General features: G+C 37.5%; 1 protein-coding gene and 1 long non-coding RNA gene across 6 annotated transcripts in view; one reads left to right on the top strand and one right to left on the bottom strand.

Moving 5' to 3' along the window:
• Positions 1-4,372: 4,372 nt before the first annotated feature.
• LOC117137291 lies at positions 4,373-8,964 on the bottom strand. Of its 5 annotated transcripts, none has more exons than XR_004459148.1 (4): positions 8,926-8,964; positions 7,719-7,745; positions 7,497-7,598; positions 4,373-4,820 (listed from the first exon to the last, which is right to left on the bottom strand). It is a non-coding gene; the product is annotated as an uncharacterized LOC117137291 (long non-coding RNA). The 5 variants fall into 5 exon arrangements; XR_004459147.1 differs by having other exon boundaries at positions 7,719-8,018; positions 8,926-8,958; XR_004459145.1 differs by having other exon boundaries at positions 4,373-4,646; positions 4,746-4,820; positions 7,497-8,018; positions 8,926-8,958.
• A 590-nt stretch (positions 8,965-9,554) lies between these two features.
• Positions 9,555-25,931, top strand: part of LOC117137290 (sarcoplasmic calcium-binding protein, alpha-B and -A chains) — a 53,000-nt gene continuing 36,623 nt past the window's right edge. The window contains exons 1-2 of the mRNA XM_033298664.1: positions 9,555-9,644; positions 9,769-9,865. Coding sequence (XP_033154555.1) covers positions 9,814-9,865 — 52 coding nt within the window. The 5' untranslated portion in view covers positions 9,555-9,644; positions 9,769-9,813. The remainder of the gene's footprint in view (positions 9,645-9,768; positions 9,866-25,931) is intronic.

Genomic DNA, 25,931 nt, shown 5'->3' on the forward strand with positions numbered 1-25,931 from the left:
TGTGACTCCGGGTAGGCCTACATACTGGCCAGCAGATCCAAATAAGATACCGGATCTCATTGACTTCGCAATAACAAGAAAGATTCCAAGAAATAATATTACGGCCGAGTCACTTGCAGAACTATCATCTGATCACTCTCCAGTTCTACTTACTCTCTGGCACCGACCACATATAACTGAGCGGCCCTACAGGCTGACAGGCAACAGGACCAACTGGGCAAGGTACGCGAAATATGTTTGTACTCACATGGAACCGACTCAAACAGTATTCACCGACGAGGATGTTGATCGCCTGGTCAAATCGATAGAGGAAACACTTGTTGCTGCAGCCAAGGCCTCTACACCTCCAGACACACACAAAATGACAAACCATAGCAAGACAAATCGTGAAATCGAACAGCTTGTACTTGAAAAACGAAGACTAAGAAGAGAATGGCAGAATCATAGATCCCCAACGGCTAAGGAACATCTAAAAATAGCAACACGTAAACTAACCAGGGCACTTAAGCTTGAGGAAGCCAACGCTCAGCATCTATATATCAAACAACTATCGCCCACCAGTAAAAGGAACCCTTTGTGGAAAGCACACAAAAGCATACAGCCACCGGCAGAAACAGTCGTTCCACTGCGAGGTCCCTCTGGAAGCTGGATACGCAGCGACGAAGATAGAGCTAATGCGTTCGCCGATCACCTTCAGAAAGTATTCCAACCAAATCCTGCTAGCAACTCATTTGTACTCCCTGTAGTAACTAAAAGCTTGCCCCCTGTAAATCCAGTTACATTCAGCCAAAGTGAGATAGCATCTATCATAAAAGGTCTTAATCCCAAAAAATCACCTGGACATGACTTGGTGGCACCAAAAATGATCATAGAACTCCCACCGTGTGCGGTTCTGACCTTATGCCATCTCTTCAACGCTATTACGAAACTTGGATACTATCCCCAAAGGTGGAAAAAGGCGGTTATAGTAATGATTCCCAAGCCAGGCAAAGACAAAACGCAACCCTCATCCTACAGACCAATCAGTCTCCTAACGTGTCTCTCGAAACTGTTTGAAAAGGCATTTTTAAATCAACTAACTCCCTACTTAAGAAGGCGAAATACAATACCATCGCATCAGTTTGGCTTTCGCAAAAATCACGGAACGATCGAACAGGTCAATCGCATCACAAACGAAATTCGTACCGCTTTTGAGCACCGGGAATACTGTTCAGCTATATTCTTAGATGTTGCACAAGCATTTGACCGAGTCTGGCTGGAAGGACTAATGTACAAGATAACAAAACTGCTTCCCCAGAACACGCACAAAGTGTTCGAATCGTATCTCTTCAAAAGAGTGTTCTCAACCAGGTGTAACAGTTCAACTTCACACGACCGCGTTATCAATGCTGGAGTCCCCCAAGGTAGTGTACTGGGCCCCGTTCTTTACACCCTATTCACAGCAGACATGCCTACAAACTATCAGCTCACAACCTCTACGTTTGCTGACGATACCGCAATACTTAGCCGATCTAGATGCCCAGCAAAGGCAAAAGAGCAACTTGCCTGCCATCTTAAAATAGTGGAAAGATGGTTTGCGGACTGGCGCATTAAGATAAACGAGACCAAAAGCAGACATGTAACCTTCACACTGAACAGACAAACCTGCCCACCCTGTACCCTGAACAATACACTTATCCCACAAGCAGACGTTGTAACATATCTCGGCGTTCACCTAGATAGACGCCTCACCTGGCGGCGACATATAGAATCTAAGAGGACTCATATGAAGCTTAAAGCAGCCAATCTTCACTGGCTTATTAACTACAACTCTCCCCTTAGTCTGGAATACAAAGTACTCCTCTACAATACCGTGCTGAAACCCATCTGGACATACGGCTGTGAACTATGGGGAAACGCTTCAAAAACCAACATTGAAATCATACAGCGAGCTCAGTCCACGATTCTGCGAACTATCACTGGGGCACCATGGTACCTACGCAGCGAAAGCATCCATAGAGACCTCCATATAAACCTTGTCAATGAGGAAATTCAGTTGAAAAAAAGTAAACATCAAGCAAAGCTCGCCGCACACGAAAATCCTCTCGCGAAGTCGCTTACGCGAGTCTACAGTCAGAGCCGACTGAAGCGCAAAGATTCTCCAGCCCAGCAAAGAAATCCTAGGGCCGTCTCTAACTAATACAATTACTTCATACTGTATTTAATATAAGTTATATAATAAGATTTGAATAATTATTGTTAGTCTCACAAAAAGAGAAGATCCAATAAATAACGCAATAAGTTAAAAAAAAAAAAAAAAAAAAATTAAACATAACATTATGCAAGCAGGATGACATTTTTGAAGCGCGGGGCAGATGCAATTTATAATCGAGTGGAACGTCTAGCGGACTTCCTATGAAACTCTGCAATTTTGTTTAATGAGTTCGTTCCTAATGTGAGGTTGGAGCTGATCGATTAACTTCAACAAACATTTAGAAAAATTCTTAACTAGCTTAAACAACTTGATTGGGATGAAGTCGAAAGTGACTAGGTTAAGAAGTTTAATGCCATTATCAACTTTTGCTGACGGCATTGCTTCGTATGATTGTGGCCACCAGCAGCGTACTTTTAGGAATAGGGCACAGTCGCTTTCCCCTCTTGAGCATCCAAGATTCGCTGGAGGCTATGCTGACTAGGGCAACATGGGTCCACCACAAACGCACTGCCGCAATCCCAAATGCTTCAGGGCGGACAGGGTCAGGGACAGGGTGCCATTGGCCCATCGGCGGTCTGAAGCATATATCGCAGCCGCCAGCAATTCCTAAATTAATACTACTCGCTCGCTAAAACCAATAAAAATATTTCGTTCAAAATCGTTGTAAAAGATTCCAGATTCTACTTGGTCTAGACATATCAAGCTAAGAAATCACTATCACTAAAAAAATACTATAAGCTCCAACGAATTACCTCTTAATGAAATACTTTCTAAACCATTCTAGCGTAATTTACGTACATAGGTGTTGAAAGTGGCAATAAAATAAAAGCAGACAAATATTTATCGCTTATGAGCAAGTCTTTATAAGTTTGGCTGAAAACAGCAATAACAGATGTAGAACGCTTTCACAAAACAATAAATAACGCCTATAAACTTCTGCAAGACAAAATATGTATAAGTAAATTTTGAAAAATCAGATACCCAACAGTCAGCTAGTGGGAATGTGAACAGGAAATTTCATAAATTTTCTGGGCAATCGGTTGATATTTTGTGGGGTATATGTATATGTATGTGTGTGAATGTGTTTTTTTTTTTTTTTTAATTTATTTATTTGTATAGAACTTATGCTTATTAAATTAAAAAAAAATTGGAGATCAAATTCAGAACCCCCTGCGGTATGGCCGTGAAGCATAGATTCGCGAAGACGATCTAGATCCGCTCACTCGTGAACCCTCCTGCCTCTCTCAGCTCTCCTGAACTCGGTTGTTACCGCTGCTGCAAAGCTGTTGGCAGCTTGCCATATCACCTCCCCCTGGATTATCCGCATTCAGTCTGCTGCCATGTTCGGCTTCCAGGGATCTACTTTCGCTTGCATATATTTTTTCTCGCACTAGAAGAGAACGTGCTCTGGGGTTTCGCACCGTCCACTTTGGTACCATTGGCAACTCCTCGTGTCCAAAGCGCTTCAGGTAGCAGCGAAAGCAGTCGTGCCCACTGATCAAATGCGTTGAATGGAACGTCTTGAGGTTGGAAATCAGCTGCTGTGACCAGCGACCCTTTAGCCTGTTGCTCTACCCGTCCTGCCATGTCTCCAGGGTGCGCTGCCTTGCTTCTGCTCGTAGTGACCACTTCGCGCTGGAGAAGAGGCCTCTACCGTGGGTTTGGTTGAAGACCATTTTGATTTCTTGGTCTTTTAGGTCTAGAGGCGGTATTCCTGCGATAACCAATGCCACCTCGTTGGACACTGTTCTGAAGGGGCTGCAGATACGTAGTGCCGACAGTCTATGAGTAAAGGAGTCGTCCGAAACATCTATCCGTGGCCTGGTCCGCGTTGCGCCTGGCCAAACAGATGAAAAGAAATCGTTCTGCAAAGAGAATCGATCTAGTGAACCTGCAATAACCCTTTTTTCACGCTGTTGCGATGCCCTAAACCTTGCTACATGAAGCCCAAACAATCCACCTGCCTCCCATAGCATAGGGTATGCGAATTAGAGAGCTGTGAGGAGTAAGAGAGACGGCATTGCCAGTCGCGAAACAGATTAAGTCGCCGAGCGAATCCACCGGAATTTTGGAGCTGATATGACTGCGATTGGCAGGTTTAGGTTATGTTAGGTTAGGGTTTCTTCTCTTTTATTGTTAATTATTATCTATGAACACATACATATAAGTTAATAGATTTGTGTTTTTATGGATGTCGTGGCTATGGCCTACGAATTATATTTAGATTATATTTGAGCTTGTAAATTTATTGAATAATAATCAATGTCTGTGTGGCGACGACCGACGCGTTCGATGATCAAATTCGCTCTGCCCTTCTTTCTTAAGCTCGCCTTTGATCCCAAGCCAGAAGCTCGACTCTTATCGTGATCGCTTCAGGGCTTGCATTGGCCTCTCTTTGCTGCTGGTTGAATGTGTTAACTCCTCCCCTTCTAAGACGAAGGCTGTCCACAGACTTCTTAAGAAGGTTTATGATTAATGTGTGGTGACGATAACATTGCCGGCTACCTCTTATAATAGTTAAAGCGGTGACCGTAGTCAGAGTGTTACGTACGTAAAATTGAGCAGGAGATGGCATCAAGTTGCAAATAGATTTGAGTGGCAATCGTCAATCAGCAGGATCTGGCTTCTGAAATTGGTTATGACCATCAAAAGTAACAGCGTGTCGGTGCCATATTGATTCTTTAGAAATTACAAACATTACAGACTAGTATAATTGGATATAATATAAATATATTAATGAACTATGTTCAGCGCTAATTGGTTTTTTGTTGTTGTTGTTTTTTTTTTTTTTTTTTTTTTGTTATTGAAAAATATTGGTAAAGGCTATTAATGACAATAGGTTTTTCCCAATTTCTGGATTCGAATTCTTTTCTATCTTCCAGGGAAGTAGACTTGCCAAAGATTTAATTCATTAAATGTTTGCCAAATCCTTATTTATTTAAACAACAGATACCTAGCGTAGATTATCTTTATTGACTACCCTTCCATTTATAAGGACATTAGTTCCCATATCTGCATTAATCTTTTCCTCCTTGTACCGGGGGTGATTTTATTTCCTAAGCGTTTATTTTCTTTTACCAAGACCGTTTGCCCAACCTGAAGAGTTCTGTCAGAACTTGATTCGTTAATCCTTTTTAACTGTATCTCCTGTGCTTTGCCAATTGTATTTGTTATTTCATCTGCAAGTTCGGGAGGCATTGCATGAATAATGTCGATCGGTCTTTTGTTAGGGTAGAAATGTATGAAAAAGAGCAGAACAAAAAAAAAAAAAAAAAATTAAGAGAACAACCAAAAAGTGCAGGCGACACTATGTCGCCAAAACTGATAAGGTGACGAAAATAGACACTGGGCAGCGCCAGAGCAACAACAATTATTACTCTCCGTTACAAGCACTGGATAATACTACTGAAACCGAAGGCAGTAATGCAGAAATTTCTGCAAAAAAAAAAAGACTTTTGTCCCGCCAATTACGGTGCTCACAACATCAAAGGATTAAGTGGATGATATGTGCAATCTACTCAACACTCAAGATTACTCCATCAGAAAAATTTTTATTGGAGTAAAACTGCACTGCACGAATATTAAAAGCTTTGAAACACTGTGCACTCATCTAAAAAGTATGAAGCATGAGTGTTTCTCCACATTATTTATTTCTCCAGATTTTCACCAGATTAACTCTGTTTCCCCTACGAACCGTAACGCTGAAAGTTCTAGCCATGATCTGTTAATGTTCATGTTGAAACACCATTTTAAAATCAAAAATTCTTTTACAAACAGACGGATCCGACTTCAGGTTTACTATTCCATTTCCAACCATAATCATGAAATCTACCGTCCGGAATATACTACAGACAATATAATAGACCTAAAGAAACATCTCAACCCGTCGATAATAAACGGCACCCACATGAGATATTGTGGAAAAATACAGACAATCTAACGACACCCACCACCCAAAGTCAGAAATTTAATGAAACTCCTATTCTAGATTACCCAGATCACATATGGCACATTTTCAAGTGAAAGACACTTATTCCTCACAGCCCTAGATAAATTTTCCAAAGTATCGCAAACGAGAATAATATATAGTCCCGAAATATATCATTATGGATAACGAGAAAGCTTTCAATTCCCAATAAATGAAGTTCATGCTGGAGATGTCACAGATAGTGGTTCATACTGCCCCACCAAAAAACAGTTAACGCTTCTATTCGACACTTTCCGAAATAATGAGATGCCTCAAAAAAGGGGGCACAGAGAGCCATATCAAAAGATAACATTTTTTTGCAGGATATTACTATAGACTACACACGACGCCGGGCGAACGATGAACTTAACGAACTAATCGAACGCACAGGTACTAATAATGCCCAGAGGTATAGGGAAGTTGCATACTTCAACGACTAAGCCGGTACACCTCATCGACATCGATCAAATCCGAACTGCCCTAGACATTTTACATGAGCACACTGAAAATAGTCCTAAACGTAGTCCATTATACGATACCCTTCACCATGAGATAATCACAACTATGCACACATTTCCAAAATTGTATAGCCTTTCCCAAAACTCTGAAAACTAGGTCCTTGAATCTCCAGATCAGGATGACCTAATCATAATAGAGCAGAGCTCATAGACAACAATAACAAACAAGTCCTTGTTAACAAACAATTACATGACAGAAGTATCTACTACAGTATCTAATGCTCTAGCAATTTCTATACAAAAGACCAGTTCCGTTCGTTTAGAAATTGCTCGTAGTTTACATAACCAGATTAGACGACTCCTAAAAGAAGAAATTATTCACATTAGTAATGCCATCCAGTGGGCGCGACTAAACGTTTTCAGATGAATTAATTGAAATAGAAGGAATATTTAAAAGAACCAACATGCCATTACTAGTGATGAAAGAAGCTATGGAGTTTTCCGAAGTCTCTATGCTACATAATAAAACAACACATTTGTGCATCGTAAAAGTCCCAAGCTTAGAAGAAACACAATACCATGATATAATTGTTAAACCAATAGTTAAAAACAACACAGCTATACACTTAGACTTTTATCAAATCTTTGTTTTCAAAAATCTTACCTATAGTAATCCCCAAAGAAAACAACTCTTAATATAAAAAATTTTAATTGTATTCCAAAGTTAGTTCGGGGAAAGAAAGATCTGTGTAGTTTTAGCAACAACCGACAACTTATCCAGAATAGAAGAAGTCGACGACGGAATCATCATATTAACCGATTACGATGGAATCATATCCTAGATCCTCACAGAGCTTCACATAGAAGCTTCACTTACCTTGTTCAGCTATGAAACGACTCGATGATAACCGACAACAACGTTTCACCAACTTGGAACCGGCAGCCCTGTCTCCTAGGTCGCCTCTTGTACAATTTACAGCTGAGGAAAAAGAAAGACTTTGGTTATATCTCTTGAAGCGTTGCATATACATAAAAGGCACATAAAAACCCATTTAATGGCCAACAGCATAACCCTGCATAACCCGCTCTTCGGTATTACTCTGATTATCATCCTGGGCCTTCATACCTATAGTCAAAGGAAAAGAAGCATAAAAGAAGCATAAATTAGAGTGGGAAGAGTTAAAAACAATAATGTCAACATTGGTCTACACCAGAAAGTAATAGAGTAACGAGACCCAATATTCAAGCTCAGCGCCAGCATAATTTCATGCACACGCCGAGCTACCAAGCAGAGTTCCCAGAATGTGTTTGGCAATTGTTTCCGCTCCCACCAGCGCTTGTGATTCAAGATTGCAGTTCATCTTTCCCTATTGGAAACAACGAAGCAGACGTGGATCCTCTGCCAATAAAGACAGAAAAAGACAGCTAAAGACTCGCAGCTTATTAGGGGCAGCATAAGTAGTTCAGTTGCTAATTGGATTTCAATAAATAAAGAGATTGTTCTCACTTCAATTTAAAGTCCAACTTTTTTTACACCCGTTACTCGTAGAGTAAAAGGGTATACTAGATTCGTTGAAAAGTGTATAACAGGCAGAAGGAAGCGTTTCAGACTATTTTAAGTATATATATGCTTGATGAGGATCAATAGCCGAGTCGATCTAGCCTTGTCCGTCTGTCCGTATGAACGTCGAGATCTCGGAACCTATAAAAGCTAGAAGGTTGAGATTCAGAATACAGATTCTAGAGACAAGACTCAGCGCAAGTTTGTTGACCCATGCCACGCCCACTCTAACGCCCACAAGCCACACATAACTGCCACGCCCACACTTTAGAAAAATGTGTTAATATTTTTTTTCACTTTCTTATTAGTGAAACTAGTTCACTAATTTGTATCTATTTGACAAAAAAATTATTACCACGCCCTAAAGCCGCTAAACCGGTCACGCCCATAATTTAAAAAATTTTTGTACATTTTTCAAATTGTAATTAAGCGTGTATATTTATATCGATTTGCCAAAAAATATTTTGCCATGCCCACTCTAACTCCCTTAAGCCACCGAACCGGTCCCGCCCACACTTTTGAACAATTTGTTATTATTTTCTCATTGGATTCCCCAATATCAATCAATATCCCAGAAAATGTTGCAATTTCGCGTTCGCATTCACAGTAGCTGAGTTACGGGTATCTGATAATCGGGGAGCTCGACTATAGCATTCTCTCGTAGAATCAACGAATCTTATTTTACTCTACGTGTATCGGGCATAGAAAACATATATATATTTATATATATATATAATATTATTACTTAACAGCAATCGACAACTATAGACCTCCGATCACAACGGCATTACGCCTTAAAATTGTACATTTGAATGTTGAATATTGTATTTCCTATCTATGTATGTATATGTATATGTAAATAAAACCGAAAATAAGAATTGTGAGTTTTATAAAATGTGTGCTTTATAATAGGTTATGCATGTACTATAAATATATACTTGTGAATATACCTGTGTGTAAGCTAGTGAAAATAGTAAATATATTTCTATTAATAATCATGTCAATTAATTAACATTCCTTTTAAATGGTAAAATAATTTTAAATATATTTTACTATTAGTGTTCAAATACAAAATTAAATATAGGTGAATTGTTCATTTAATAAGTATTTTTTACCTTTTAAAATAGTTAATTAGAGCCTAATCTATCTGGGGACTTTCATGAATAACATCGTAACAGGTAGTCCAAATATTTGGTAGTAGAAAACTGGATTGTTATTGATTGGGATTTAAAAACAGTATTATAGATTACCTAACATAATAATTACCATTAGTACAATGAAAACTCTTAATTAAAAATAAACTACCTTTTGAAAGGGAACAAATATACTTATACACTTTCTATACAATACACGTTTGTCTGTATAATGTTTAGATACATACCATATACATAATGTTGCCAAAGTGTACGACTTTTGGCAAAAGGTTTAGCAAATTTAGTTAGTCTGAAGTAAGCTATTCCGAAGGTAAGGAGCTCATATTTACTATTCAACTTTATACATTAAATTACTATTTATAGATACCAAAAAAATGTAATTTATTTATAGACATTTATTAGTTCAGATAGTAATGGTATGTATATATTTCTAGCCATATAAATTTTATGAGGATAAGCTCCAAACAAATTCCGTCATAATGGCTTATTCCTGGGATAACCGTGTCGATTTTGTCGTTCGGTATATGTATGGTGAGTAGAAAAGGGCTTGGGATAAACGCATCCCTTAGTGAATTAAAATTCCTTAAAAACATAAGTATGTTTTATACATAAAATTTAAGTTTATAGTCCTTTGCATTGAACACATAAAGACATAGGAAAAATACAAAAAATTGAAATATCTTGCTATAGTCTGCCTCTTAACAATATATAAATTTTATTTTAATTTTATCAAATATGGGACGAATATCATATAGCTCATTAGGAACTGCTTCAAAATTAATTAAACAAAATACACGATGGGTTCTGATTAGATATACATATGTTTTTATAATTAGGGTAATCGGATAGGATTTTTCCAGTTTGCAAACGCACAAATTGCGAAATATAATAAAAATAACATTTACCATTGCTGCGGATCGAATTTATGTAACAATCGCAAATCTGGCAACTTAAATGTCGTGCCATATTTATGTATTCTTATAATCCGTTAAGGATTATTATTATTATGAGGGCACATGGATAACTGTCATGTTAGGCCAAGCGGACCACTCTCAAATTATTTCGTGTGAAGTGGTCAATGCAGCCGGCATGCAAGACTTATATAAGGTTAAGGCAAAGACATTAGAATAACAAGATACGTAACGCCATTCAATTTTGTGCACTCAATTTTTTCGGGCTGGCTCCTCTAGAGGTGGCTCAGCAGTTCTCTTCTACGCATACAGTGACAGCCGACAACTGCACTGCCTGCACATGCCTGGTAAATTTGACAAAATATGCCCTTCACTTTACTAGTTCTTCGACTTTGAATCTATAATTTCTTTATGTACAAATTTTTTGTCTTTCATTGCCTTAACGATATTATTATTTAAATATATCATAGCTTAGAAATAGTAATAGTCGAAACGATGTACATAAAATAACAAAATAAACTTCAAAAATGACCTTACTGCCTCAAGATATGACTTTTGCAAACAAACGTTTTCATTTTTTTATATATATTTTATAAATTTTGTATTTTTCACTACATATTATTTTTATGAAATATTTTTTCAAATATTTATGTTTTAAATTACAGTAGCTATAATAATTTATATTGGATTGGCTTTAATTATTAAGTATATTTATTAAATCATTTGACTTAATAATACTGTACTTATGCGACCCATTTTTATTAAATTCCAATTTGATATTTTTAAAAAGCGCGCAGTTTTGGGTGGGAAGAAAAGCGTGCCAACATTTTGTTTTTCCTTTTAATTTCTCTTAATCCGTTTGCGTAAAGCTGACTATACGCAGAGCTTTTTAATTGTTTTAAAGTATGGATATATAACCGAGTTTATATTCAATTAAAATCGTTTCGTTGTAATAGTAAAGTACGGTAATATATTCACGGCGTGAATTTCGAATAATTATTTAATTTCAACATACTGCAACGAATCATCTTCTAGGAAAAGTACGCACACATATACACCTTCTCGTCTATTGGTTTTACCCACACAAGCAAGAAAATTCTATTTTTAGATTTCTTACGCTCTCAGCGTAAGCGAACGGACAGAGGGCAATTTTGGCCATCACCAAAAAAGTGGCTGCAGAGTTCAAAACCAATGTATGGCCGTTACGCATCTTGTTATTGTAATGTCTTTGGTAAAAGGGTACACTAAATTCGTTGAGAAGTATGTAACAGGCAGAAGGTAGTGTTTCCGACTATATAAAGTATTTATATTCTTGATCAGGATCAAAAGCCGAGTCGATCCGTCTGTCCGTATGAACGTCGAGATATCAGGAACTATTCTAGAGACAAGGAGGCAGCGCAGGTTTGTTGGCTTATGTTTCCACGCGCACTCTAACGCCCACAAGCCGCACAAAAGTTCGACCCCCACAATTTCAATAAGTGTGTTAATATTTTTCCAAATTTTTATTAGCCTTGTAAATTTCTATAGAGTTGCCAAAAAATTGTTGGCCACGCCCACTCTTAAGCCCACAAACAGCACAAAACTGCCACGCCGACACTTATGAACATCATTTCATTTCTTTTATTAATTTTGTTCGCCAATATCTATCCTAGAAAAATTATAAACTTTATCGATCAAATTATGAATTCATGAAACCCTAAAAAAATATATGTAATCAAAAACATGTACACGTAGACTATCGGGCCAGGCAGCCGCCTGCTATTCCTAATATTGTTTTTTATTTACATGCTAACTTTGTACACACCGTCAAACTTTACTGCACCTTATCTGTGCAGCAATATTGTCATTATTTTTGCAGTTCAGCTGCGTGAGCATCTAAGATCTTCCCTCCCTCGCTCTTTCTTTTGCATTGTAGCACATACACTTTTGGTTTAGCGTTCTGCTGTTCGCTGTGCACTTAAGTCGCTCATTATTCGCTTTCGTTGTCTTGATTCAAAATCTCGTTCGCTAAAACCATTATAAACATATCGTTTGAATTCTCTAAGTAAACCTAATAAAGAGACGTCTTTATTGCTTAAAAACACTAATAAAAAAACAACATTTGTTTACCCCGATGTGATTTGTGCGTAAAGAATAAATTATGCAAATCTTGCACAGCTGATTAAAGCATTAATTCACTTTAATGAATTCGCTATTGTTGCTGAGTGCGTTGTTGAACAACAATTTTGGTCTTTAATAATCAGACTAATTGAAGGCAGAAAACACTGAAAGTAACTCCGTGGGTTATGCAAGATTGCATATATGTAAATTAACATTTATATTCGTGCGCGTACATAGCGTACAACGGAAGCTTCCGCCAATTCTTCTTTGCGCTCATATTCCCGCTTGAACCGAATTTCGAGAAAATTCTGGAAAAGTTACCGATATTTAATCAGTGTGACATTTATAATCATTTATAATCGAGTATATCAGGTATATATCAAGTTCTGCAATAATTTCATTTGATTAGTCCGTTCTTTATGTGTGGTTGGAGCTGATCGATAAGCGTTAACAAACATTTAGAAAAATTCTCAACGAGCTCGAAGAACTAGATTTTGAGGAAATTGAAAGTAATTTGAATGAGAAACTAAATGACATTCTCGTAAATCTTAACTCCTCTGTTCGGGGGGAGATTTAAAAGCGAGTCTCGCAACTCAACTCCAATTCAACTTTTGCTGACGGTATTTCTCCGTATGATTGTGGCCATCAACACTCCGGCGTAGGGCACCGCCGCTTCCCCTCTTCGGCTTCCAAAATTCGCTGAAGGCTATGCTAACTGGCTGGACTTCTATTCTCTTGATCTTAACTGCACCCTATAACATTCCGATTCTCAAATCAGCTTCAACTTAAGAGAACAAAATCTCGCTAGCTTGTGTCACCGGAATAGGCAATTCTAGTTTTGAGTCAGTAAAAATTTTAATGCGATCTCGAACGTCTTAGTTCTCGACCAACATCACTGCTGTTATGGCCTCCAATTTAATTGAAAGTCAGCCGTCATTGAATATTGACATTTGCAGCTGGAACATACCCCAAAACTTTAAGCTCGCGGACCCAGAGTTTTATTGCTCTCAACGCTTTGACTTACTAATTGGCGCCAGTCTCTTTTACGAACTGCTGTGCATCGGTCAAATCAAGCTTATGCCCTGATTGCAGCTTCAATCCGGATGTTTTAGTCGCTCGGATTAACGGAGAAGACAGTGCTAGAATATTATTAAAGAGTCCCTCCTGAAAAATCTCCGCACACTAAGAGATGAGGACAGCCATCTAGCTCACATGCCTCCCTTTTACCCTTTGTTCACCAAGATGGCCTTCGTCGAGTACATGGTCAGCTGGAGAAGTCTTCGTTGGATTCAGTGACCGAAGCCCAATCAGCGTATCGAGGGATCATAAGGCGGCAGGACCGTCGAAGCGAGCAGTGAATGAGCTGCGTCTACTGCCCCTTTGGAATCGTTCTGCATTTTGATTTGTTATATAGTTGGCCAAAGCTGGAGAGGATGAAGCTTAGAACTTAACGGCCTGGACCTTCCCAGAAACACAAGAGTCTTGTTAATCAGGTCTTGGTGAAACTTTTCACGTATGTCTCCGGTTATAGCGACTTTGCGTTCACTGAATCGTAGGTACTGTAAATAGTACCTTACCAGGAGCGTGAGCTGTGTATGAGTCGCCCTACCGCCATAGGGTGAGATCCAGTTTGTCGTACCTCAAGATATTAAGCCAGTTTGCCAACGCTTTGCCATGGATTCGTGTGTGGTCTTGGCCTCCATTATGCGAGTGAAGCGCTTGCCTTCTATAGACCTTCCGAGAACATCGTCTTTGTCCATGTAGTGGTACCGGTATGTACCGAAACGGCGCCTTTGAAGGTTCCCTTCCGTGAAGGATAACTGGCTAAGCGCCTATATAAGGCAGGCAGCATCTCACAAAATCCCAACGTTTGTTTCGGAACACATCAAGAAATTCTGGACTGTGCAAACTTGTCGTGCGCCTATGTGCATAGATGAGTCTTGAAGATCTTCAGGGCCACGCGCTCTTGGCAGTGGCCAAATGCCTATGGGACTTGTTTGGACTCCAAATGGCGACCTCAACTTCATTTGGTCGTAGGGAAAATATTTCAGAGTGTTCAGAGAACACGGATTTCGAGTGTTCGCTTAGATCTCCAATGATAGTTAAGCTATGAAATCACCGAAACCTTAATTCATTGTTAATTAGTCCGTACAACCGTACAATATCGAAAATAAACATATAATTGCAGTGGTGCATCTGCGTTGCTTCGCTTTTTGCCGCATTATCTACGGAGTAGGTAAGTCTCGACGCAGGGTCGAATTAATATTTTCGAACTTACGGCATTTTTCGACTTAACACCTATTATTATTTGTTTAAATTTGTTAATTTATTTGTTTTCTCTATAAAAGATAATCTGTTAAATATTTATCCATTAATACGAAAATGTATTTTTGAAGGATAAGCTAGTCTAATGATTCTGAAATAAAAATAGTTCACGTTACAGATTGATTCTAAGTCACTAATTAATTCCGAATTGGTCTATAATTATAAGTAAATTATTAATTTTTTCGATGTGAGGATGTTCTGCTTAGGTAAATTTGAAAACTCTATTTTTCTGTAATTTCAGGGGTTTTAAATTAAGTTCTGTTTAATTTGTTGTTTGTTCCTGTTGCAAATTCATTTCATTAATTTTTATCTTCGCCTTTTAAAAGTGATGTTAGAGGCTTTGCCAATTTTGCATTATTTGAACCTTTTATAATATCCGAAAAAGCCTAGGAAGGATATCAGATTCTTTTTACCTTTTCCGGGTCTGTTTTGGTCCCTCGGAGAAAAATATCATTACGTCTACGTAGACGTAAGAAATTTTTCTCCGTGTTAAATGTAAGCGCCTCGTTAGAGTGCGAAAACACTTGTTTTCTCTTAAGGATCATTTTATTGAATTCACCTTTCATCGAACTTGGGACTTCTACGTCATAGATATTTGTGAAATTCACAGTATCGAGTAAAAAAAATGGAGACGTTATGCCAAATATGTGGATTAAGCACTTTTCCTTTACTTTATCACAGTGAATGGGGAGTCGACAAGAGTTATGTTTTTTTTTAGCTCCCTTAGGGGCTTTACATAATTATTTGTAATGCCATCATCTATGAAAATTTTAAAAACTCTCCGCGTTTCGCGTTTTCGTAATCATCATCTTATTTAGCATTGGCGGCTTGCTCAACATTGAAAACCCCTGGCGTCTTTGTCTAGAATTTCTCTCAAAGTAGTTTGGTCTTTCAGGGGCATGTTTCTTCCTTCCCTGCTTAAAGTTCAAGGCATGTCTAAGGTTTAAAGACGATGGATGGATCTCCATTGGTTCTGGGGATTGATTTTGCTGGGGTAGGTTAGAGACCCTGTCGTCCCGTTTGCGCCATGAACCAGTATTTTTATTCTTGTTTGGCTTTTTTAAAAGGGGGGTTTTTTTCTGGACCGTGGTCGGCACCAGAATTTTTGCTTTGTTTTTCAGGCGCTCGGTGTTGGATCTTGTTGAAGTCAATATTCTGGTTTATTTGCTCCACCGCCCTGGCATATGTGGTCGCGAACATGCTTCGTTCGATACTGGCCTCTGCCTCTCGTGCTAATGACATTGCTGCTGGCAGGTCTTTGGGTTGTGATGGAAAAACAACAGCCCTTTGGGATTTTTTCAGCCCTAACCTCTGTATCAACCAATGTGGCTCATTCATATGTCATGACAAATTCGTTTGTAACGAGGGTTAATTTTCGTTCGACCTCATCGTTGTACTGCTTTAGGGTTTGGTCGCCTTGACGGACCGACTCAACTCCCTGTTGTAATAGGCGTAAGGATGTTTTATCTGCATAGGAGAAGAGTCTAATCTACCCAAAATGGCTTTAAAATTAAGCACTGTGTTGTGCGAAACTATCAGAGTTCTTCTTCACTATCATTTTGCGATTTGGTTTATTTGGGTCTGGGAAACTCCTAAGGCCATTAATTGATTAACACTGAGCACAAGTTAATGAGAGGTCGAATACTTAATATGGCAGAAAGATATGTTTACATTAATAACCGGCGTCTGAAAATTTTTATTTAGAGACGGCAGATAATAATTTATTGAACATTTTATATGTTAAGACTTTGGGTACATAAGTTGTTTATTTTCTCCCTGTGTGATTTGAAGTTGTCTTAGGCTTTATCAGCCCACTTAGATGTTTTTTTTGTGCTGTGTTCTGTTTGGTGGGGCACCAATTATGTAATCACTTGGAGGTCCCACGCAGCAGTCCGTGAACGGCAGGCCTGGCGATTATGGTTTCCCACGAAACTGTCTTTGCACGGGATTGAAGGTTGTAGATCCAAATGCAGAATTATGATGATTACGAAAGCTTCTGGCCTAGAGACTCAGATAGAGTGATAATAATAAGCTCTTTAGTGAATCAGTGGTCAAATCAAACTGAAAAACGTATCAAACTGTACTAGAGCTAACCGCGGCCAGAAAAACGACCGGTCATCCAGCAAAGTGCTGGAAACTAGAAAAAACAGCATTTTCCACCATATAACGGCGTGTATGCTAAACGTGCATATAAAGATTATAGGTGATCCAATAATCACCCAAGACTTATACCGACTTAAGCTTACTCATTAATTATCTTAACTTATATAAATACACTTCAAATAAAACGGTTTAACAGAAATGATCTTCGTGATTAATTTTTTATTCAGTATACGCGACTTGAAATCGGAAGCATGCTACGGCAATCGTAACTTTTTTTTAGATTTCGGCAAAATCTTTCGATTTCTTTATTAGGTACTCCGGCTCGCAAATTTTTGGTATCGGAATTTTTTGTGAATAGTAAACAGATGTTTAAGCTGTTTCCAGACAATAAACCGGGAAACTTTTTCACAGTTTTTATTTCGATGTTCGCAATTACACTTTTACTCCACTTTGACCATTTATATATTTGAATTAAACATCATTATTTACAAAAAAAAAAAAACAATTTGGCTCTCCTTTAAATTAATTAATTCATTTTTTTATTTTGTAAGCATTTATACCTGCCTGTTTCGTTTCACCAACAGTCTGACAGTCTTCCCGATTACATTTGTCGACGTACGTTTAATACCAATCCAAATCTAAACTTTTTGTTGCCGGCGACAAAATTTTGTTTTTCAAGTTATGAGGTGGGGTCAGAAATAAATTTTTTATAAAATAACTAAGTGGCAAAATGATCTTGTGGTGATGGGGAATAAACATCAGTAGACCACTGAGTAAACTATATTTTCTATTTGTAAATACGATCTCATTTAATATTCCAAAAAATACATTTACTTTTAATTTCGACCAGATTAAAGTGCACGTTTTACAAATCGAAAAATTCTTACGATTACGATTTCAAATCGAAATCGAAAAATTCTTACGATTACGATTTGAAATCGAAATCGAAAAATTCTTACGATTACGATTTCAAATCGTAATCGTAAAATTCTTACGTATTCGATTACCGGAGCATGCCCGATATCCTAATACTTAACTGACGCAGTCGGTAGGATAACGTAAAGTGCAACACACGACTGTTTAAGCAACAGGCAGTTTCCAGAATTTAACGGAGCTATAAATCCAGAATTTCTTTGGTTGCTCTGAACGAAGCGGAACAACTGGATATAAATAAACATAAAACTAGATATATTAGGAAACTATTAAACAAGTGAAAATTTAAATTGAAAAAAAAATTTAACAAGAAAATAATTCAACTAATAATTTTAAGAAAATTATATTACTATATCAGAAACAATTTTATATACTACTATAAATATGTCAATAACGAACCATTGAATAAGTGGATATAAAACAAAATATTTGTATATATTACTAAATATATTTGTATGACGAAATATGGAATAAGTTCACGTAAAACAAAAAAATATATGCAACTGAAAGAAAATATATAATAAATATAAAAATAAAACATCTAAGCTTAACAGAAAATAATAAAAGATAATAATAAAAGCTCATAATCTTCGGACATATTGAGCGCAACATCGGTGGTGATGGACGAAACTCAGGACTCAACTGATCCTGAACTACAAGCCCTAGTGACGAAATCATCTACTATCCAAAAACTTCCGGAACAACCAATTCCGAGGTAACGTTCGAAAATTTTTGGAAGATGCCGATTGAAGCTGCAGTCTTCATTGTAGCAAGTAAGCTAGAGTTAGAAAATGATATTGAGGAAACCACTTTGTATAACCAACTAATACGAACTAGTATATAAACCTTAATTATAAGATTGAAAAAGTATATATAAATCAACCAATTCGTCAGTCACTTTCATATATGTCTACCACTTTTAATACGAACGCCGTCAACCTTACCCACATCCTAACGCATATGGGTTATACCAAAGACACTAGAATTACAAGATGCGTAACGCCATACGATTTTTTGGCACACGATTTTTTCGAAGTGGCTCTAGAGGTGGCTCCAGGCTCTCTCGAATTTTTGTACAAGAGTGAGAGAGCGGAGAGCTCTATAGCGAACAGCTCTTTTCTACGCATACAGTGACAGCCGACAACTGTATGTGTGTACACATATGATCATGCATGGTAAATTTGACAAAATATGCCCTTCACTTTACATGTTCTTATGCTTAAAATCTATATTTTTGATCAATTGGCACCATTACTAAATATAGCTTAGAAATAGTAATAGCCGAGTCTATGTACATAATATCACAAAACAAATTTTAAAAATGACTTTATATTAGAATATTTGTCATAAGAGTATTCTCCTTGCGACGTGTGAAAAATTAATAAGGCAATGATTGTTGAGTGCTTGTGTCCGCACTTCGTGCCTCAAAATATGACTTTTGCAATAAACAGTATTCATATTTTGAATTATTTTATTTATTTATTTATTATGATAGATAGAATAGTTTACAAAACTAGACTAACTTAGATAGTATAGCATTAGCTACGGGGCTTACAGCTATATTTATTTACAATGTTATTAAGATATAATAATTTAGTTAATATCTAATTTGGTAACTAATTGCTGGCTTGTTATGTACAAATGTCTGTTTTGTTTTTAGATTTTGTGGTATAATTTAGTTTTTTTGAGGAAAAGTATCAGTTTTTGTATGTTATCTGGATTGGGTTTGCTAAGAAGGTCTAGAGGGTTGGTGTTGTTAAATATATCTTGCTTGGCTTGTAGGAGGGATGGGAATGAGTTTAATATGTGGTTTAAAGAAATATCACCTTGGCAAAACGGACAAGTTGGTATTGAATTGGGATTTAGGTAGTGTTGGTGGGATATGTTTGTGTGTCTAGTCGAAGTCGTATTATTTTTATTTGGTCGAGTCTGGTCCAATTTGGGTGGGATTGTTTAAGGTAATCGCATGTGTGTGAGGTGTTCGTGTTAATAGATTGGTACCATGGACTGCAGTTTATTATGTGTTCTTTCTGTTTTGTCGCAAGGTCGGCTTTAAGGTGTTTTTTTATATCTGTGGTATTTATGTTTGGGGTGAGGATTAGTGGCATACTGCTTGCTGATTTTGCAGCTTGATCGGCTAGTTCATTTCCTTTTATTCCTGAATGGCCAGGAATCCACATTTTTTTAATTTTAGGTGCGTGTTGCGTTATTAGCGATCGTATTCTGCTTGGGTAAAAGTTGTTATTATTTGTGTTTTGAATTGAATCTATTGCTGATAGGGAGTCGGAACAGATAATAAATTTGCCTCTTCGGTTTTTAGTAAGTTCTATGGCTTCTAGGATTGCGATTGTTTCGGAGGTGAGGACGGATGAATATGGGGACAGTATGCCGTATTTCAAGACGTCTGTCTCCGTTGTAATGGCGAATGATATTGTGTAATTAATTTTTGAACCGTCCGTGAATATGAAATTATGTGTTTTGAGGTTATTCTTTGTGTGTTCGTATAATTTTCTGTATTGGTCTGGAGATGTTTGTTCTTTCTTATGGATTCTAAGTGACGTGTCTATTAGATTGGAGAGGGTCCATGATGGCCTGTGTTTATGGAGTTTTATTGGTTTGTAGGGTAGGGTTAAGTTCTAGGCTAAGCTTGATTGTTCGGTCTATTGTTGATTTTTTTTTCTTATTAGCTTTTTTAGGCTTCAAGAACTTATGTATTGGTGTGTTTTTGGAGAAGATTAGGTTTTGGGATAGTTTGGCTATTTGAAGTTCTCGTTTCATTTCTAAGGGGGGAGTATTCGATTCGTAAAGTAAGTTATTTATTGGGGTAGAGCGATAGGCGCCGAGAGCTAGACGGATAGCGGAGTTAAACGGTGCTTTTATTTTGTTTAAAATGCTTTTGGGAGCATGGCCGTACAGAAACAAAACATACTCTAGTTTGGCTATAATTGTTGCTTTTGCGACATTAAGTAGTGTATGCGTGTTGCAATTAAATTTAAGACTAGATAAGCATTTTATTATATTTAGCTTGTTGTGCAGTTTGGGTAGAAGTAAGTTTATGTGTGTGTTCCATTTGTATTTGTTGTTTAAGGTCATTCCTAGAATTTTTAAGGAAGTAACGGTAGGAATTTGGATGTTGTTGCAGCTTATCTTGCATGTGCAGTGACGTTTTCTGCATATGTGGAGGTGTTATTGTATAGAGATAGCGATGCCCCTGAGTAGGAGCACCAATTTTCTATATCGTCGAATAGATTGTCTAAGTTGAAATTTGTATTTGTGTTTTTGTTGAAATTTATTATAAGGAAGAAGTCGTCGGCATATGCATTGAATTTAATTTCTTTATGTAGGGATATGATGTTGGATAATTTATTGAATGCTATGAGGAAAAGTATTACGGATATGGGTGAACCTTGGGGGATTCCGTTGAATAGGGGTAATGGGTTCGATGTATGCGGACCGACGCGGACAGTTATTTTTCTGTTGCTCATGAAGTTTTTAATGTATTTTATTATTTTGGGGCCCGTTTTCCATTCCTGCAATTGCTGGATTATGGAGTGCACACCTACTCGATCGAAGGCTCTTGAAAAATCAAGAGTGACGAGGGAGGTGTGCATTTTTGACTTCGTTATGAGATAGTCTACATAGAGTAGACAGTCCGAAGTCGATTAGCCTTTTTTGAATCCGAATTGGTTGTCGTTAATTAGATTGTTATATGTCACTAGCCACCAGAGTCTTTTCGCTATTATTTTATCAAGTGTCTTTGCTATACAGCAGTTGAGGGAGATGGGTCGGTATGAAGAAGTTTTCGTTTTATCGGTGTTTGGCTTGAGGATTGGGATGATTAGGCTTGTTTTGTAGGCTTGAGGTACGTGGTTATTGAATATTTCATTGAATAGTTTCGTTATTCTGTTTTTTGTTGTGTGGGAGCTATTTTTGATCATTTCATAAGAGATTCTATTTAGTCCTGGAGCACATCCTTTTAATGTTTGTAGTGCTGAGCTAAGTTCTAGATAAGTTATGTTCTCTTCTATGGTTTGGGCTATTGGAGAGGGGGTGTAGAGATGTAGGTTATTTCTATATTTATTGTTCCGGAACTCCTCTGAAAAGTTCCAGTCGCCGGAAAGGTCAGAAAGGTGTTGTGCGAATATGTTAGCAATTTCGTTGCTAGCCAATGTAGTCTCATTGTTTACTGGGTTTGTGATGGCATGAATTTGTTTTGCTGGGTTAAGTCCGCAGAAGCGTCTTATATTGGCCCATATTTTGGATGAGGGAGTAGTGGGATGGATGGTTGAGGTGAAAGAGCTGGAAGCTTCTTTTTTCCTCTTTTTTAGTTCGTATCTAAAAATTGCGTTTTTGCGTCTATAGTCTAGAATGTTGTCAACAGTAATTGTGCGGTTTAGTTTTTTCCAGGCAAGTTGTTTTTCTTTTCGTAATTGGTCGAGGTGTTTATTCCACCATGGAACCCTGTATGGATGTGTGTTAGGTGAGGTTTGTGGGATGGAGAGGTTTGCGCTATAAAGAATAATTCTATTGATTAGAGCGGCTTCTTTGTTTACGTTGTGGGAGGTGGGGTATTTCTTGTTGGTTTGGTGGGTAAGTGCGTTGAACTGCTCCCAGTTGGCTTCTTTGAGTTTAAAAAAGGGTCTGTAGAATTTTTGTGGATTGGTTGTTGGGAATAGTGTTGTGATAATAGGGAAATGGTCGCTACCGTGAAGATCGTTTAGTATTTTCCACTTGGCGTGGGGGGCTAGGATTGGAGAGCAGAGTGTGAGGTCTATGTGTGTGTATGTATTGTGTGTTGAAAAGTGTGTGGGAGATTTGTCGTTTAACAGGATAAGGTGCTTGTTGTCAATGAATCTTTGAGTTATTTTTCCTCGTTTATTTGTTGTTGGGGAGCCCCAGGATGGATGCCATCCATTAAAATCTCCCGTAATTAGAGAGGGTGTTTGTTGTATGTTAAATGTGTTATGGAGTGTCTGGTTAGTTATGTTTTTGGTCGGAGAAATGTATGTGGAAAATATGTTTAATTTAAGTTTAGATTCTATATTTATGGCTATTGCTTCTATATCGATTGTTATGTTGAGGACAGTGTGTTGTATTGACTTATGCACTAGTAGTGCTACGCCCCCAAATCTGTTGGTGGCAATATTTGTTAATAGTTTGTAGTTTATTGGGGTTGGAATGTTATTAGTGTATTGTATATGGGTTTCTTGGAGGGAAATTATGTGTGGGGAGTATTTTTTGATTCGAATAAGGAGTTGGTTGTAGTTGTTTAGATATCCTTTTAGATTCCATTGGATTATAGTTAGTGACATTTGTGAGAAAATTAAAGCTTATAACTTACTTAAAGGTAGTGTTAACAGTTTAGGTTTTGTGTAGAGTTTAAGGTTCTATATGGATTCGCTGTCGCTGTTGTTAGTGTGCTTGTTTTTGTTTAGAGCTTTGGTCTTTAGTTTCGATGCTTTAAGGTTTATGGATAGGTTATTGGACTTATCTTTCGGGAAGATTTTTATTTTTAGGTCTTCTGTGAGTTGTGATGAGTATGCCGTAGATGGTTTTCTGGTAGGTGTGTAGTCGGTATCCATGTCTTCTAGTTTGTCGTAGCTGTGGTGGTGATGGTGTTGGTGTGGTTGGTTGGATAGTAAGGTTGATTTAGCTGGTTCAGTTGTTGGCGTCTTAGATGAAATGTTTTGTGCTGCTGATGTGGATGTGTGGTGCGGATTTTGGTGTTGTGATTGGGTTGTGTTTGTGTGAATATTAGGTGATGGAGTGTTTGTTGTCCTCTGGGTTGTGCCGTTTGTAAGTGTTTTGGCGTAGGTGTTTTTCGTTTGGAAGCCGTGACGTTCGAAATATATGTGTTGGGCAGTTTTATGGTCAACTTTTTGTGTGGTTTTAATTGCTGTTAATTCCTGGTTTTTTATGAACGTAGGGCATTTACGGTCAATTGGGCTGTGTTGATGGTCAATTTCTGGGTTGTTTCGGCAATTTAAGCAGTTTTTTTCGTTTGTGCATTTTTCTCCGTCGTTTGTGTGTTTTGTTTCTGAGCAATTGATGCAAGTTTCTACACTTTTGCATATGGGTGTTGGATGACCGAAGCGGAGGCATTTTTTGCATCGAAGTGGGAGTGGAATATAGTCTCGTACTCGGACTGTTTCGTACCCGATTCGTACTATCTCGGGGAGCTTATGCGATTCAAAGGTTATAATTATTAGTCCAGTTTCAACTAATGTGATGTTGTTGGTGTCGGAGTTAGAGTTGGGGTTTTGCCGTTTCATTATTTTTTTAACTTCAGTTACTTTTTGTGATTTTAGTTCTTGTAGAATTGTGTCTTCGTCGATGTGTCTAAGGTCGTTACAGTAAATAACTCCCTTAGAGAAGTTTAATGTTTTATGTTCACTTGCTGTTACATCCACATCTGCAATTTTTGTTAGTTTTAGGAGTTTTCTGGCTTGTAATTCGTTTTTGGTTTTTATTAGCAGGTTGCCGTCTCTTGTACGTTTGCATCCCTCAACTTCTCCTCCACAGGCAAAGTCCACCGATTTTTTAATGATGAATGGTGAAGTTCTTTCGAAAGAGTTGTTATCTTTTCTTTTAATAATTATAAATTTGGGTTCGCCTAATTGGGATTGGTATGTTTTTGAAGTAATTTTGTAAATGTTTGGTGGGTCTGTCATGATTGTTGGTTAAGGGCTTGAGCCCGGATTGTTGTTTTTGTTGTTAAGTTTTTTATTTTCTCTTTGTGGTTGATATTTTTTTATCAAGATTTTGCTGATAAGAGTTTTGGGCTTACGCGAAGCGAGGCTTTAAACTGAGTGGCACGACTTATCTCTTCGGAGGTTGAAGTGGTATAAATTTATAAATTTTTATTTTCTACTACGTTTTATTTTTATGAAATATTCTCAATGATGACTTCTTTTCGGAAAATTTATGTTTTAAATTACAGTAGTTATAATAATTTCCTTTGTATTTGCTTTAATTGTTTAGTATATTTATTAAGTCATTTGACTTAATAATAATGTATGTAAATGATCCATTTTTATTATTTAAAATTCAAAAATTTGTTCCCCAACATAAATAATTTGAGCGGCGATTTTAACAAACGAATTTAAAAAACTTTTAAATTATAATAGTCAGGGCGTGAATTTTTAATTATTATTTTATTTCATCGTATTGCTACGAAATTGGCCAAAACTCCAAATATGTAAATTCGTTTCTTTGATCATAATTGATTTCGGCCCGAAAATCGTCTTGTTACACAAGTACCAAGTACGCACACATTTACACGTTCTCGTCTCTTGTTTTTACTCATACAAACAGCGTAAGCGAGCGCAGAGAGAGCAATATTGACCGTCACCAAAAAAGTAGCTGCATAGTGCCAATCCAATGTATGTTATTGTTATTCTAGTGTCTTTGCTTATACCGAACTACTTTTGCCTCTATCGACTGCACTTTCTTCCACATGGACTTGCAACAACCCAAAAAGCCAGGCTTCTCTTCCTATCAGCAATTCCAAAGCACTTGCTTTAGTGACTCGATTTGTGGTGCAATTCATGGCTAGTTGGATTTCTGAAAACGCATCCTGCTATGATCGCTGACTCGTTTCCACAGCAGTAAGCATAGTCTTAAGAGTGCTCATCACCCATTCAACATGCCCATGTGCTCTGCAGGCATCTGTAGCTATTTAGTGCAACTCAATCCTGTTTGTTGAAAAAAACTCACGGAACTTGTTGATGGCATAACTTCTGCCTTGATCCGCTGTAATACGAATGGGAACTCCAAAGAAAGACTATATATCTTTAATAAAATTTGTCGAGTAAAGAATTCGAGTATGATACAAGTGAACAAACATAGTAAACGCATCTATCTTAACTGTGATATATGAACAATAGCAGACAAATATCCAATAGCGAATATGGATGAAATCTTAAGCAAGTTGGGAGGATGTACATTTTTTGTATGTGTGAGTTCATATCTAAGACAACCTTATATTGATATTAAACACTTTAAAGGCAAAGAAAATTATGTAGCAGATGCTCTATACAGGATTTATATAGGGGAAGCGCTCTTTTCTGAAGCTACGCAGCACAGCGCCAAAGAAGGTAACAAGAAACTAATATTTATAACGGAAAAGCCAGTAAATAATTACACCAGACAAGTAATTTTCATTAAGGGATCAGAAAAGGTAAAACAGGAGAATTATTATAAAAAACAGATCACCAACATATCTT

The sequence above is a fragment of the Drosophila mauritiana genome, chromosome 2R (genome assembly GCF_004382145.1).
Source record: "Drosophila mauritiana strain mau12 chromosome 2R, ASM438214v1, whole genome shotgun sequence".
Lineage (NCBI taxonomy): Eukaryota > Metazoa > Arthropoda > Insecta > Diptera > Drosophilidae > Drosophila > Drosophila mauritiana.